The sequence below is a fragment of the Miscanthus floridulus genome, chromosome 1 (genome assembly GCF_019320115.1).
Source record: "Miscanthus floridulus cultivar M001 chromosome 1, ASM1932011v1, whole genome shotgun sequence".
Lineage (NCBI taxonomy): Eukaryota > Viridiplantae > Streptophyta > Magnoliopsida > Poales > Poaceae > Miscanthus > Miscanthus floridulus.
The window spans coordinates 185,978,382-185,991,237 of record NC_089580.1 but is presented as its reverse complement, the minus strand read 5'-3'; the positions used below and the strand labels follow the sequence as shown (position 1 = coordinate 185,991,237).

Sequence of the window (12,856 nt, the reverse complement as noted above, 5' to 3'; positions counted from 1 at the left end):
TTGACCATGTGGTTACGGCTAATCATGATTCTAGGCAGACTACGTTTTGACTGAAATGCCCTTCTGTGGCATCAGTAGGCTACTCTCGTGTCTCGTGAGGTGGTAGAGTCGTGGGGGCACACCCAAAGACTCAACCTCTCCCTTGCGTTGCTTCACCTTAACATCTACATCAAGATGTGCGTTGTTTGCGTTGCTTCAGCTTAACACATTTACATCAAGATGTGAGTTTGAACTTAAACTTAAATACGATGTCTCTGTTCGTTTAGCTGGCTTTACGCCACACCAGACTGGGTTATTATAGACTTCGGGGCCGTTTGGATCCCAAAAGATGATGAGAATCCAGACTATGAATAGTGATTTTAAAAATCTAGATTGCGAATAATGATAATCGGTTCCGTTTGTATACCAGACTATAATATTCGGATACTGCATTCACTGTAGAGAAAAATGTCTAAAATACCCTTGGCTGCTTTAACTGATTCTTTCATGAGACAATTCCTTATTTGACACCAGACAAATGACTCGTTCCTTCTTTGGCCCTCGAAATTTTTTTCTTCCTTATTTGACACTGACTCAGACTTTCGTTCCCAAATTGACACTCTGTTCGATTTTCCATCCAACCACCGTTAAGTTCCCTGCGAAAAGACGATTTTGCCCATGCTCCACACCCTTCTCCCTCCTCTCCTCTCCTTCTCCCTCTCCCAGCGACGGCGTGCGCGTCGACGGCGGGGACAGGCTTGCGCGCGATGATGACGGAGTTGATCACCTCCCCCTCCGGGTGGTGCACGGCGAGCACGTCGAAGCCACCCCGGCGGATCTCCTTGGGGTCCACGACGGGGTACAGGAACCAGCGCGCGCCGTGCGCGCTCCGCACCACCAACGCGGCGCCGGGGGCCATGTGCTTCCCGAGGTGCTCCACCACGCGGGCCTTCTCCTCGGCGGCCATGCCCACAAGCGCCGCCAGGAAGACGACGTCGTATCCGGCCAGGTCCCTGGTGACGTCGGCCACGTCGGAGGTGCGAAACGCCATACGCGCAGCGAGCGCGGCGTCGGCGCTCACGAGGCGGCGCGTCCGGTCGTTGGCATCCCCGCAGATGTCGTAGTTGTCGAAGGCGGCGGCGGGGAGGTGGCACGCCGCGAGCACGAGGGAGCTGAGCGGGAGCGGGCCGGAGCCGATGAAGGCGACGCGGGCCCGGGACGTGGTGCGCCAGCAGGCCGTGCTCCAGCTGGCTCAGCAGCAGGTAGTTGCTGAAGTAGGGGAAGAGCGTCAGGTGGTCTAGCGGGTTGTCGAAGGTCGCCAGCTGGTCGGAGTAGTGCGCCTCCAGCAGGGCCTCGACGTCGGCGCAGAGGCGGATGAGCGACGCGCGCATGCGCTGCAGCTCCGGGGCTAGGTGCTCCACGTCCACCGTGCTGCGCGGGATGCAGGCCGTCACGAGGTCGGTGAAGAGCGCGTTCACCTCCAGCGACAGGCTTAGCGACGGCAGCTTCGCGATGGCGCGGCCAGGCCGGAGATCTTGTGCACCAGCGCCGCCTCGGCCTCCTCCGACGAGTCCATGCCACCGGGCTCGCCTTGTCCTTCCCGGCGAGTCACCTCCATGCGCCAGGCCCATGCGCGTCCAGGCACCGGCGGTGCTCGCTCGAGCGTCGTCGGCAGGCGCAGACCGCCGAGGAGTCACAGGGAGGCGCGACCACCTAGGAGGGAAGCTCTGGCGTGGCTGCAGGGGGAGGCTCCAGTGTGGAGGAGAGGAGGGAGAAGGGGAGGAAAGAAGGGAGAAGGGTGGTGGGACCCACATGGACAACATTGTCTTTTCGCAGGGCATTTGACGGTTCCACGACGGGAATTCCAACGGAATGTCAATTTGGGAACGAAAGTTGAAGTCAGTGTCAAATAAGGAAGAAAAAAATTTCGAGGGCCAATGAAGGAATAGGTCATTTGTCTGGTGTCAAATAAGGAATTATCTCTTCTTTCATTCGGCTAGACGTACAGGTGTCTGATACCCAAGGTCCAATATCGTCTTTTCGCAGATAGAATCCCCCCGAAGCTTGTTCCCAGAGGCTACTGGATTACTGACTTGGATTTCGCAAACCAGCCGAGAATCCCCTAGGAAGCTCCTCCGTTTGAATCAGTTTTGGGATTTTTTTAATCGAATTGCAGAATCCTATCCGGATCAAACGGGGCCTTATATCTAGCATCTAAGTATCCAACAGTGCAGTCTTCCAAACAGGCCCAACATTGTTCTCTTCGATCCTAGATTTAAGTACATAATAACCCAAGGCACATTTAGGCTTTCCCGTCTCACTCCTACTTAGACGCACACTTATCAATACACAACATGTTTGTCGCTTATCTTAGTGGTAGACACGATTGCGCCGGGGCAGTATACGCCCCTTTCGTTTCGCTTATAAGCCGTATTTTTTTAGCCAACGAATAATATTTTTCTCTCACAATAAATCAGCCAACGGTACTTTCAGTCATGATTTATCAGCTAAGTGAATAGGACAATAGTCATTGCGTCACCCGTCTTAACTTTTTCCTCAAGTTGAAAACTTACTATTATCATAATGCATGGGTTACCAGTGATGCATCGTGGTTAGGCTGTTCTCTGCACATGCAGCACATGCTGATGCAGTTAGCAAACAAGATGCCACGACCGACGACGACGGTTTCTTTATGAGAACCACTGAGAGGAGCGCATAGGTCGGAGCAGGGGCGAAGCCACGTTATTTTTGCCGGGTGCCCATGCACCAATGTAAAAAAAAATTACTATTAACTACATAAATTTTCACCATGTATTGCTACTAGATTAATATATATGTTTCGTGCACCACCATGAATTTAGAGCTGGCTTCGCCTCTGGGTCGGAGTCGGACCCTACTCCCTACAGTGAGCAGGTATATTAGACCTGGGTCCTGAGCCTCCTGTTGAAAAGGACCGGGATGGTGAACTCACTGTGCGGCTTCTGCACCAGCCCCACCAAGATAATCACACGGGCCATAAATACGATGACACAGTACTATCTTCGTAGGGGACAAAAGTATCTTCAAGACAGCTGGGGGGTTAGGCAGTTGGACCTTGGACGGGACGGCTCGCCCAACATCTGATCCTTTCTCGATCGGCAACCGGTGAGACACGTCTGAGGACGAACTGTACTGATTGCTATTTGCTGCTGAAGAAGATTAACGGCGCGTAAATTACCGTCCGGGGCAGCATTTTACACTTGTCGGATTAATGACTAGAATAATATGATCAAAGCTGGAAAGAGACCGGCGGGTTATTCTTTGCAGAACGCTAGAAAGGCAGCTGCTACTGCGTCGAAACCTCGAGAGAATCAGCGTGAAAGTATAACCTTTTATTATTGTAGTATTTTTTATTGTTATTGCAGTGGTAGGAAAAACACAGCACGAATCTTGTGATGAGAAATACAGTACGTCCGTGTCCGAAACTATCGCACCTCAAGAGGAGCCTTTCTTTTGCTACTTGCACACACGAATCTACCGGCTCTCCTAAATTATTACCGAATTACTCAAATGCAGTCGTCTGGTGGTTTGCAAATCCATCAAGCGATCTCCTCCGTCCGATTCTATGGAGCCCAATCTCTATGCCCTGTTCGTTGGCTGATAAGTTATGACTGAAAGTACTGTTGGCTGATTTATTGTGAGAGAAAAATACTGTTCGTTGGTTGAAAAAGTATGGCTTATAAGCCAAGCGAACAGGGCGCTAGCCGTCTGATCTGTGCCCGCGCCCGCGTCCACGCCAGACAGAGAAGAAGAGGCCGCAACAGCTACTGGAGACGGAGAAGACGTGGCGGCGACGGCTAGCGTTATTAAATATTCAACTTCGACAGGCTTAGAAGAAGGGGCTCGGGGGGAGGCCGTCCGGGACGGCGGTTGGGTGGTTATGTGTCCTGGCGGGTGGAGGTGGCTGGGCCAGGGAGGGGCGGGGGCGCCGCAACAAGCTCGCTGGCGATCTACCCTAGGGTTAGGGTGGGTAGGGTCGAGGGAGGGGGGGGGGGGGGGCAAGGACGAGGAAGATGGCGGAGCTCTGGCAAACTTCCTTCTCTTTAGGAGAGGGCGGGGTCGAGGAGGTGGGGGCAGACGTGGGGCGGGCTTGCTGGCGGCAAGGCAGCCGCGGCTGAGGGCAGTGAGGGTGGGGGAGGCAAAGCGCCAGCGAGAGAAAAAACGGTGGGAGGAGGTGTTGCGGTGGAGGGGAAGAATGACTGAAGTGTCAGTCACCTGACCCCAATACACACCCAAATTAATATTATGCTGGTGGAATCAGTGTTTCCCGAACCCTTGCCATGGATGGACAGCGCAGCTACAGCTACTAATAACAAGCAGTCCTCCGGCGGCAACAGCAACAGCGACGGCCATGCCGAGGGCGCAGGAGCCAAGCCATGACGGACGAGCCGAAAGCGAAGCGCGTCGACGCTGCAGTTCCTTCAAGGAAGTCCGGTGTACTGTAACCGGCAAGTGGCGTGGGGAGAAAAGGAAAGCGATTAATTAAGTGCAAGCAAGGCATTAGCCATAGCCCATAAGCCACTGCCCATTGATTCACTATTATTATTAGGTGGACTGTGCTGTGCGGCTGTGCCAGTGCCTGCCTGGTCATTATTCTGTGCATGGTTGGGGTCTGGATGATCATGTTTAATGCCTACCTATTTAATTAATCATCAGGGATTAATTTACGATTTTTTTAATAGATTAATCTCATCGGCGATGATCACTGGCGGAGCTAAGTTGGCGCCAAACTGGGCCTCGGCCCCCCCTTGCCGTGGCATAATTTTCATTGGACCTATGTTGTGCTAGCATGCATGCGTAGTGCATCACCAATTCTGAATGGCTATATGCATTGGCTCACCTCGCCGTCATAGCTTCAGTGTCTTTCTATACTAGTATCAAGTGCTTCGTTAAAAAAAAAAAATCAAAACACTGTTTCAATTGATTTACTGTAAAAGTACCGTATAGATTATAAACAAGCGAACTGGACCTTCCGTCTTTTCTTTTGGCAGGCTTCCTTGAGGACCCAATAAAATGCATACTGTACACAACACACAATAGTAATAGCGCTAGCTAGGGCTCATGCAGCTTCATTTCCTGACCTACTAGACCACTCTTTTCGGCTTGCTGAATCTTCACTAAAAAATACTGTTCTAACTGAAATATTACGAGAAAAAAATACTATTTTAATTAAAAAAAGTCGAACAAATTAGATATGGTTAAGCTGAACGGGACCAAATGTATGGCTACTAGCCCCGCAATGATTTGTCCTCACGCTCCGCCGCTGGCGACGATGGCAGGCAAATCACGAATCCTCCCTACACTTGGCTTCCCAAAGCCTCCCTCCACCTTGCTGTTATCTGCGAAATCACGAAAATACCCCCGCCGGTCTAAAGTCTCAGCTAATCAACCCTCTTTCTTCCTCCTCTTTCTGGGCCCTCGTCATTCTCCTCGCAACGGCGAGTCGGTGAGGCAGCGGACGCCGCCCCCAGTCCTTCTCGCCTTCTCCGTTTCCTCGAACCTGGTTGCCTCGTAGCCCCACCACACCGCCGAGCACGCGGCCGCGGCCGCGCCGCCTTCCACTCAAGCTACTCTACTCTACTCGACCCAGAATCATCTTCTACTCGGGGTACTCCTCCGCCGCCTCTCTTCTACTGGCTGCCGTGGGCCGTGCCGTGGAGTGGGGATCCGTCCGGACTTTCTTCCTTTCGCTGGTAAGGAAGCATTGGGTTAGCTAGGATGGATTATTGTATTGTTCAAAGCGTGAGTTCTGTTCTGCAGGAATCAGCATCTCCTGTTTGCTCTCGAGCAATGGAATCCGAATCCTGCTGGCCGGGATAAAATTCGGAAGCCCCAGTCTATCCGGCTTGTTGTAGATTTTTGTGTTTGTTGTCCGGAGTACTTAATAGTTTGTTTTCTAGAAAATTTTGTGGTTCTCAAAAAGGGAAACAAAAAAACTCGTTCCTCATGTTCAGTTCCTTTTCTTTTTCTCTGACCATGTTCATATAATAATATCGCTAGGAATAGTCCAACAGATATGCATAGGTCAGGGTCTAGGAAATTTTTTGCATGACATAGCTGATAGCTGGGAACAAAGTTCTGGAGAACGTGAACTGCATGACATCAGGCACCGTTAATTCATCATCTCAGCCTTTTTTGACTGCCTGTTTGGTGGGTGAACATGGTCGTCGGATGCCATGTTTGCTGGAGTGCGATCATGCCTCACCCAGTGATCATTCCAGGTAGGCAGTTGGCAAGACTGCCAATTTCGTCTATGGACCACGATTTATGGTGGCCATAGTTGCTCTCAAAACGTTGCTGCCACACCAGATCCGATTGGATTTTTGGGCACCCCAGTTAAATGGTGCTATTAACTACACTGGATCAGAAAATGACATCTCTCTTGTTTTCTTTGTTTTTCTCCTCTGTCCTTTTGCTTTTGCTCTTGTTCTGCTGCTCTAAGCAGGTGGCTTCCATTCCATCCTAATCCGAGTGGACCCAGCAAAGTTGAGGGAGACTTTGGATACTCGTTACTGTTAGGGAGTCAGTCTAGCTACATTCATGATAAGCTAATAAGTTGGAGTTTAGTAATTCGTTTCAGCTATGAGACATTCATATCTTTAGAAATTTCTTAGTTTTTGTCTAAGTATATAGGAATATATCAGGAATTGCTTGTGAAACTATTGGGAATTTGGGATTCAACTGCAGATTAAATGACTGCAATTGTGTTCTTTCCCATGCCACACTTCCATTCCATGACATACATCAATAAGGAGAATTTGTTGGTTCTTTACAGCATATCTATGATGCCCGCAAACCTTACCTTGATGTGCTTGAGCCTCTAAGCTCAATTCCTTGACTTGTCTTATCTGCAATTGTCTAAGTGGCTATGGTTGTATCTATTTATGTTCTCGGTGTCCACTTACAGCACACATATAATCATTGGCAATGTGTTTTATATCTGCAAGTATTCAGCTTGCTTTTGTTCTTCCCTTTTATGTTGAACTCAAGAGCAATTTAATATCGAGCACTGTAGGCGAAATGTAACATTCCACTAGTATATAGTAAAGAAAAGAGAGTACCTAGGAACAAATGGGTGTCCTTTTTCCCACAAAAGAAAGAAAATAGACATAAGAATCGCAGCCAACAAGGATTCAAACCCTAGTGGTGGCGCTGTACACCCAAAGCTCCGACCAATGAAGCTGCCAGAATCGCAGCCGACAAGGATTCAAACCCTAGTGGTGGCGCTGTGCACCCAAAGCTCGGACATGAAGCTAGACTTTGTTCCTTACATGCCGGTCAATGTCCCATGTGGTACTCCCACATATGCTACAATACCTGCACGGACACAATTCCTTACGTCCCCGTGATATCATGGTTCACGGAATATCACATGTGGTACTCCTGCAGGTGCTAGAATACGTGCACTGACACAACACGCAGCATTAAATACTATACAACACAGTATCAGTATGGATACAGAATCGGACGTTATACTAAATTTGCCACTATAATGGTGTGGGGCCGTGGACATGCAAGGGTAAAAAGCATCAAGCGTGCAAACATACACTTATCTAACTTCTCATAGTCAGCCTGTTCGCTTGCTCGTAAACGATCGTAAATTTCCAGCCGGGAACAGTGTTTTTCTCTCACACCAAACCAGCCAGCAGTAAATAATCCACGATACGATACGGCCTCCCGAACAGGCTGAGTACTGATTTGTTATGTATTGATTTCACAAGCTGATGACATAGGTGGTTGCAGTTTCCTATAGCATTTTGTTGTTAGCTTATGACCTTATGTCCTATTTGTAAGGGGTACATAAGTTAGCTATGACAAACAAGTTGTTTATGGCATATTGTTGGTAAGCACACCACATGGGGATGCACTATAATTTTGTTGGATATGGCTGTGACATGTTTAGATTGGGTGTTACACCTAACATGGTTTGCGCTGCTTACCCTTAAGTCTTACCAGAATTATCTCTGCACCCCTGTCTTGCGTTTTTCGTTATATGCCAAATGTATGATTTCCCTTTACTTGCCATTTGAACTACAATTGTTTGCATGACTGCAAATTATTTCGATTGGAGTTTGAATTGTTGTCGGCTCTTGGAGACCAACTAATATTAATTAACCCATTAAAGGACTGTATATGCATCTTTTGTCTACTGTTTGTTAATTCCCAATCATGGCATGGATCACGAGAAATGCTGCCTGTGGTTGAATCCAGCTTCTCATAGTAGCATGTATCTTATTAAATTTTATTTTACATTCTGCAATTCTGGGCATTACTTTATGCTTATTTACAGACATTTTTAATTATTTTTTTGAAACTTAAAAGTTGACTAATTTGTTACATTTCCTGATGTCTTTGGTTGACAAAAGAATAGGCATCTCGGATACATAGGGCGCGTTTGGTTGCTTTCTGGATGTGGCCTGGCTCACTCCGACGAAGCAGGCTGCCACCGGCCAGGCTTTGCAGCTGCAATACCAACTTGTCTGGTTCATGTACACATGCAGCCAGGCCACGAACAGCCCAGCTCTCACTCTCACACAGCATGCATGCGCGTGCGTCCACCGTCACCAAGTGAGCCAGGCTCTGGAGGAACGGCGATTTTTTCCGCACGCCGTGAGCCTGGCCGGCAGACTGCTTTTGCATCGCGCGGACCTGGCTGGGGGGCTAAACCAGGCATCCAATCACGCGTTGGCTGCATCACCGGGGCCTGGTTGGGCAGGATGCAGGGAACCAAACGCCCCTATAGAGTTCAAATTTTGTATATACGGGTTCTGGTGTCCCCATTAGGGAATTAAGTATGTTGCAATAAAACATCGTATATTTAGTGCACATGTAGTTAACTAAGTCATAAAAATCCAGCATCAAATTCATCCTAGATGTCAAGAAATGAGATAAACAATCAATCTGGACCCTTGATAACAAATATAAATTTGAATAATTTTATTTTTGCATGTTTAATTAACTTTCTGTACTACGCACATGGTTTTCAATGACTTTTTAGGAACATTGTCACATGTTGTATCATTGTATATTCACTAATGGGGACCCCTAGAGCCCCTGGTCACTAATGAATTCCCCCAGATATATTATGGTCTGTTCTTGCATGCATGTTGTAGTCAGTAGCCATTTATTTTAGTGAAAAGTTTCCTATTATTTTCCACATTGTAGTTGATATTATTCCTTCTCTAGCAATGAAATGATAATCATATCCAAGATAACATTCATATACAAAAGATGCAAATGTGAGTAGCACCTGACCAGCCAACAGTTCTGTGTAGTTGAACTGGTGATTCTTTTATATGCTTGAGAGTCTGCAAGCATTTTTATTTCTCAAAACGCAATCTCTCAGAGCCCTCAAAGTATCTCTTGAACATTAGTTTGAACAGGATAATTTTTTCTATGAACTAGTGTTTCCACTTTCCACCCTAGGGATCATCCACACCTCAAACAGGAAGAACCAAATGTGGTCCCACTGGGCAGTTTATTTTAAGTAGTAATTGTCATTTGATTTCATGTGTTGAATGGAAAATCAATGTGTCTTCTTTCTTCCTTACAAGTTCACACTACTGATTTGTCGTTTCTCTACTATCTACCAGTATCTTGTTTATGTATAACTTCAGTTTATCTTATCTCTGTCTGTTTGTTTTATCCAGTTGATGTCATCATGCTGAGCATTTTGTGGTAGAGACGCCAAGATCATCTCTTTGGGTTCCAGCATATAACTCCTGGCCACAAAATTTGCACTAGATAATATGTCGACACAGGCCTCTAACCGGTCATACAGATATCCAGACAATACCCAACTACCATACCACAATGGCAATCCAATGCATGTTGGGGGCAATGGTAATTACTATGTGCAACAAAATCGTGATGATGTTAACTACATTTCCTCTGATGATGGATCGCAGAGCAGTAATTCTAGAGCTCAAGGTTTTCAAGCACAGTTTTGCACCCTAGACTCGTCTTCGGCCAATTGTGTTTATCCTGCACATAGCTCTACCTCTTCTCAGAGCATAAGTGGAAGCCCTCTGTCTCAGCAAGAGAGCCACTCTGATCATGCATATGGTTCCTCTCCAAGTGCATCGTGTGTTACTCAGGTTCCCACCTGGACACTTAAGGATCTAGAAAATGTGATGCTTGGACCCGATTCTGACATAGGTAGCCCCGACAGTTCCTTTCTGCCTGGCACTGCCTTGTATGATAACAACTGGAGAGAACTTTTGGGAATTCAAACTGGGGATTTGAGGCAGCTAATTATAGCATGTGGTAAGGCTGTTGACGAGAATTCTTTCTATATAGATGCACTGATGTCTGAGTTAAGGGAGATGGTTTCTGTCTCTGGTGAGCCGATGCAACGTCTGGGAGCTTACATGTTGGAAGGTCTCATTGCGAGGCTTTCTTTCACTGGACTTGCCCTGTATAAATCTTTGAAGTGCAAAGAACCTGTGGCTACGAGTTCTGAGCTCATGTCCTATATGCATCTTCTTTATGAGATCTGTCCATTCTTCAAGTTTGGCTACATGTCTGCCAATGGTGCCATAGCTGATGCTGTTAAGGGTGAAGACATTATTCACATCGTCGATTTTCAAATCGCTCAGGGTAGTCAGTGGATGACTATGATACAGGCCCTTGCTTCAAGGCCTGGGAGGCGACCATACCTAAGAATCACTGGCATAGATGACTCGAATTCTGCTCATGCCCGAGGTGGTGGACTGGATATGGTTGGACAGAAGTTGCACAGAATGGCCCAGTCATGTGGTCTGCCCTTCGAGTTCAATGCTGTGCCAGCAGCTAGTCATGAGGTTGTATTTGAAGATCTTTGTGTAAGACCTGGGGAGGCCATCGTTGTTAATTTTGCTTATCAGCTGCATCATACTCCTGATGAGAGCGTCGGCATAGAAAACCATCGCGATAGAATATTGAGAATGGTCAAGAGCCTCTCTCCTAGGGTGGTAACTCTTGTAGAGCAGGAGGCAAACACAAACACGGCACCTTTCTTTCTTAGATACATGGAGACTCTTGATTATTACACAGCGATGTTTGAGGCAATAGATGTTGCTTGCCCCAGGGATGATAAGAAGCGGATTAGCACAGAGCAGCACTGTGTTGCAAGGGATATTGTCAATTTAATTGCTTGTGAAGGTGCGGAAAGAGTAGAGAGGCATGAGCCTTTTGGAAAATGGAGGGCAAGGCTTGCAATGGCTGGGTTTAGACCATACCCATTAAGTCCAGTGGTGAACAGAACCATCAAAACACTGCTTGACAGTTACCACAGCTATTACAGGCTTGAGGAGAGAGATGACATCCTTTATCTTGGCTGGAAGAACAGAAAGCTGGTCGTATCTTCTGCCTGGTGCTGATATTTCCAATTTTTTGGAAGAAGCTTTGTTTAGGTATATTGCTGGCAGCTCACAGATCTTTAACTTCTTATTATCCCAAACATATGCATGTCTTTGGCAACTTTAAGTTTCCAAGCTTGGGACCACATCAGGTGTTTTAGGTGACGTATGTCTTCCATTTTGGCGACGAAACCAGTTAGTAATATCTGTCTCGGTGATTACTACCTTCTAAGCTTGGAATTGCCAGTCTTTTTGGGTGGTAATATAGTTCTGTACTTTGGGGAGGAAATAAATCAATGATAGGTCCCATTATACTTTTTCTAAAGATTTGACTGGGATTGTAGCCCAATGTGAGTGGTCTTGTACCTGAAGTCCCTGTATACAAAATGTGATAGCAAATAGAATCGGTTTTATCAAATCTCATAATCTTACAGAACAATGTACTGTTATGCTGCTTCTGTGGCTGTTGCTTGATGCATTTTATGCTGTATTGCTGCATGATTATGTAACGTCTATTGAGAAAAGTTTGTTTATAGCTTGAACAACTTCATGCCAATCGTAGGTATATTCCTTTAAATAACACTGTTGCTTAGTTTCTTTCTATTTTGTTCCCTGCAGGTTCTTTCGTGGCATTGTGTTCAGCACACGAATCCAAGGTCGAACCTAAACTTCAATATGAAGACTGCACAATCATAAACAAGCCGGTTGCTTCCTTACTGTTTGTTGCCCAGCTTTGCAACTCTCCCATGCTCACCATCATCTCGGACTAGCTGTTCATCTCTGATGTACTTACCATGACTCAGTTCCATCCTTATATAGGTGCAAACAGTAGTTTCATCACCCCCTTGTACTGGTCTTAATACTGTATGTTGGTAGAATCTGGCATCAGCTTCCGAATCTGGATTGCTGAATTGTGTATGTTACATTTAGCCAGTATTTGACAGTAGGCACAAGGAGTGCCGTTAGATTTTCTGTATGTACAACCTGCTTCAGTTGGTGTATTGTACGTACTTATACAGTATGGGTGATTTACTTGTGTGCTATTTCTGGTTTGGTTATCACAGTACTGCACTGTTCGCGCGTTAAACTCTTGTTTGGTGGTTATAAGTTTGCTCTGCATTGGTAGGCAGGAGCAACAAGTGTGAATGCCTTTTGCGATGTTGACCTTAGTAGTAGATGGCAGCACGCCTGATGCATGACTGAACCACTTTGTGCAGTGTGCACCGAAGAAGGTAAACCTACTGGGATCTCTACTGAATGCTGACGCTGCCTCTGGATAGAGCTCCTAGCCATCTGTTTGTCTGCTGCCTCTAACTGCATGCTTGTGGTCTGATTGATTTACTTTGAGGCGAATCAGTTGATCGGGATTTGCTTCGCAGAACGGCAGAATCCCGTCAAGAATCAGTGGAGCGCTCATCTTCTGCAACAAATTCGCTTGCTGCCAGCTCTGTTGATTACGTATTTTATTGAGGCATCAACTAACCACGGCAGAACTCGAG

The 12,856-nt window shown here is 46.8% G+C and overlaps 1 protein-coding gene and 1 pseudogene across 1 annotated transcript; one reads left to right on the top strand and one right to left on the bottom strand.

Annotated features, from left to right (window-relative positions):
• Positions 1-499: 499 nt before the first annotated feature.
• LOC136468257 (nicotianamine synthase 9-like) lies at positions 500-1,555 on the bottom strand (annotated as a pseudogene).
• Positions 1,556-5,409: 3,854 nt separating this feature from the next.
• Positions 5,410-12,400, top strand: LOC136551149 (scarecrow-like protein 21). Its single transcript, XM_066542735.1, has 3 exons — positions 5,410-5,711; positions 9,669-11,411; positions 11,976-12,400. The coding sequence occupies exon 2, from the start codon at positions 9,768-9,770 to the stop codon at positions 11,376-11,378; it is 1,611 nt and encodes a 536-aa protein (XP_066398832.1). The 5' UTR covers positions 5,410-5,711; positions 9,669-9,767; the 3' UTR covers positions 11,379-11,411; positions 11,976-12,400.
• The last annotated feature ends 456 nt before the right edge of the window (positions 12,401-12,856 follow it).

What these genes read in the sequence shown, in the direction of transcription:
- LOC136551149 (XM_066542735.1), top strand. Translation starts at nt 9,768, where the DNA reads ATGTCGACACAGGCCTCTAACCGGTCATACAGATATCCAGACAATACC.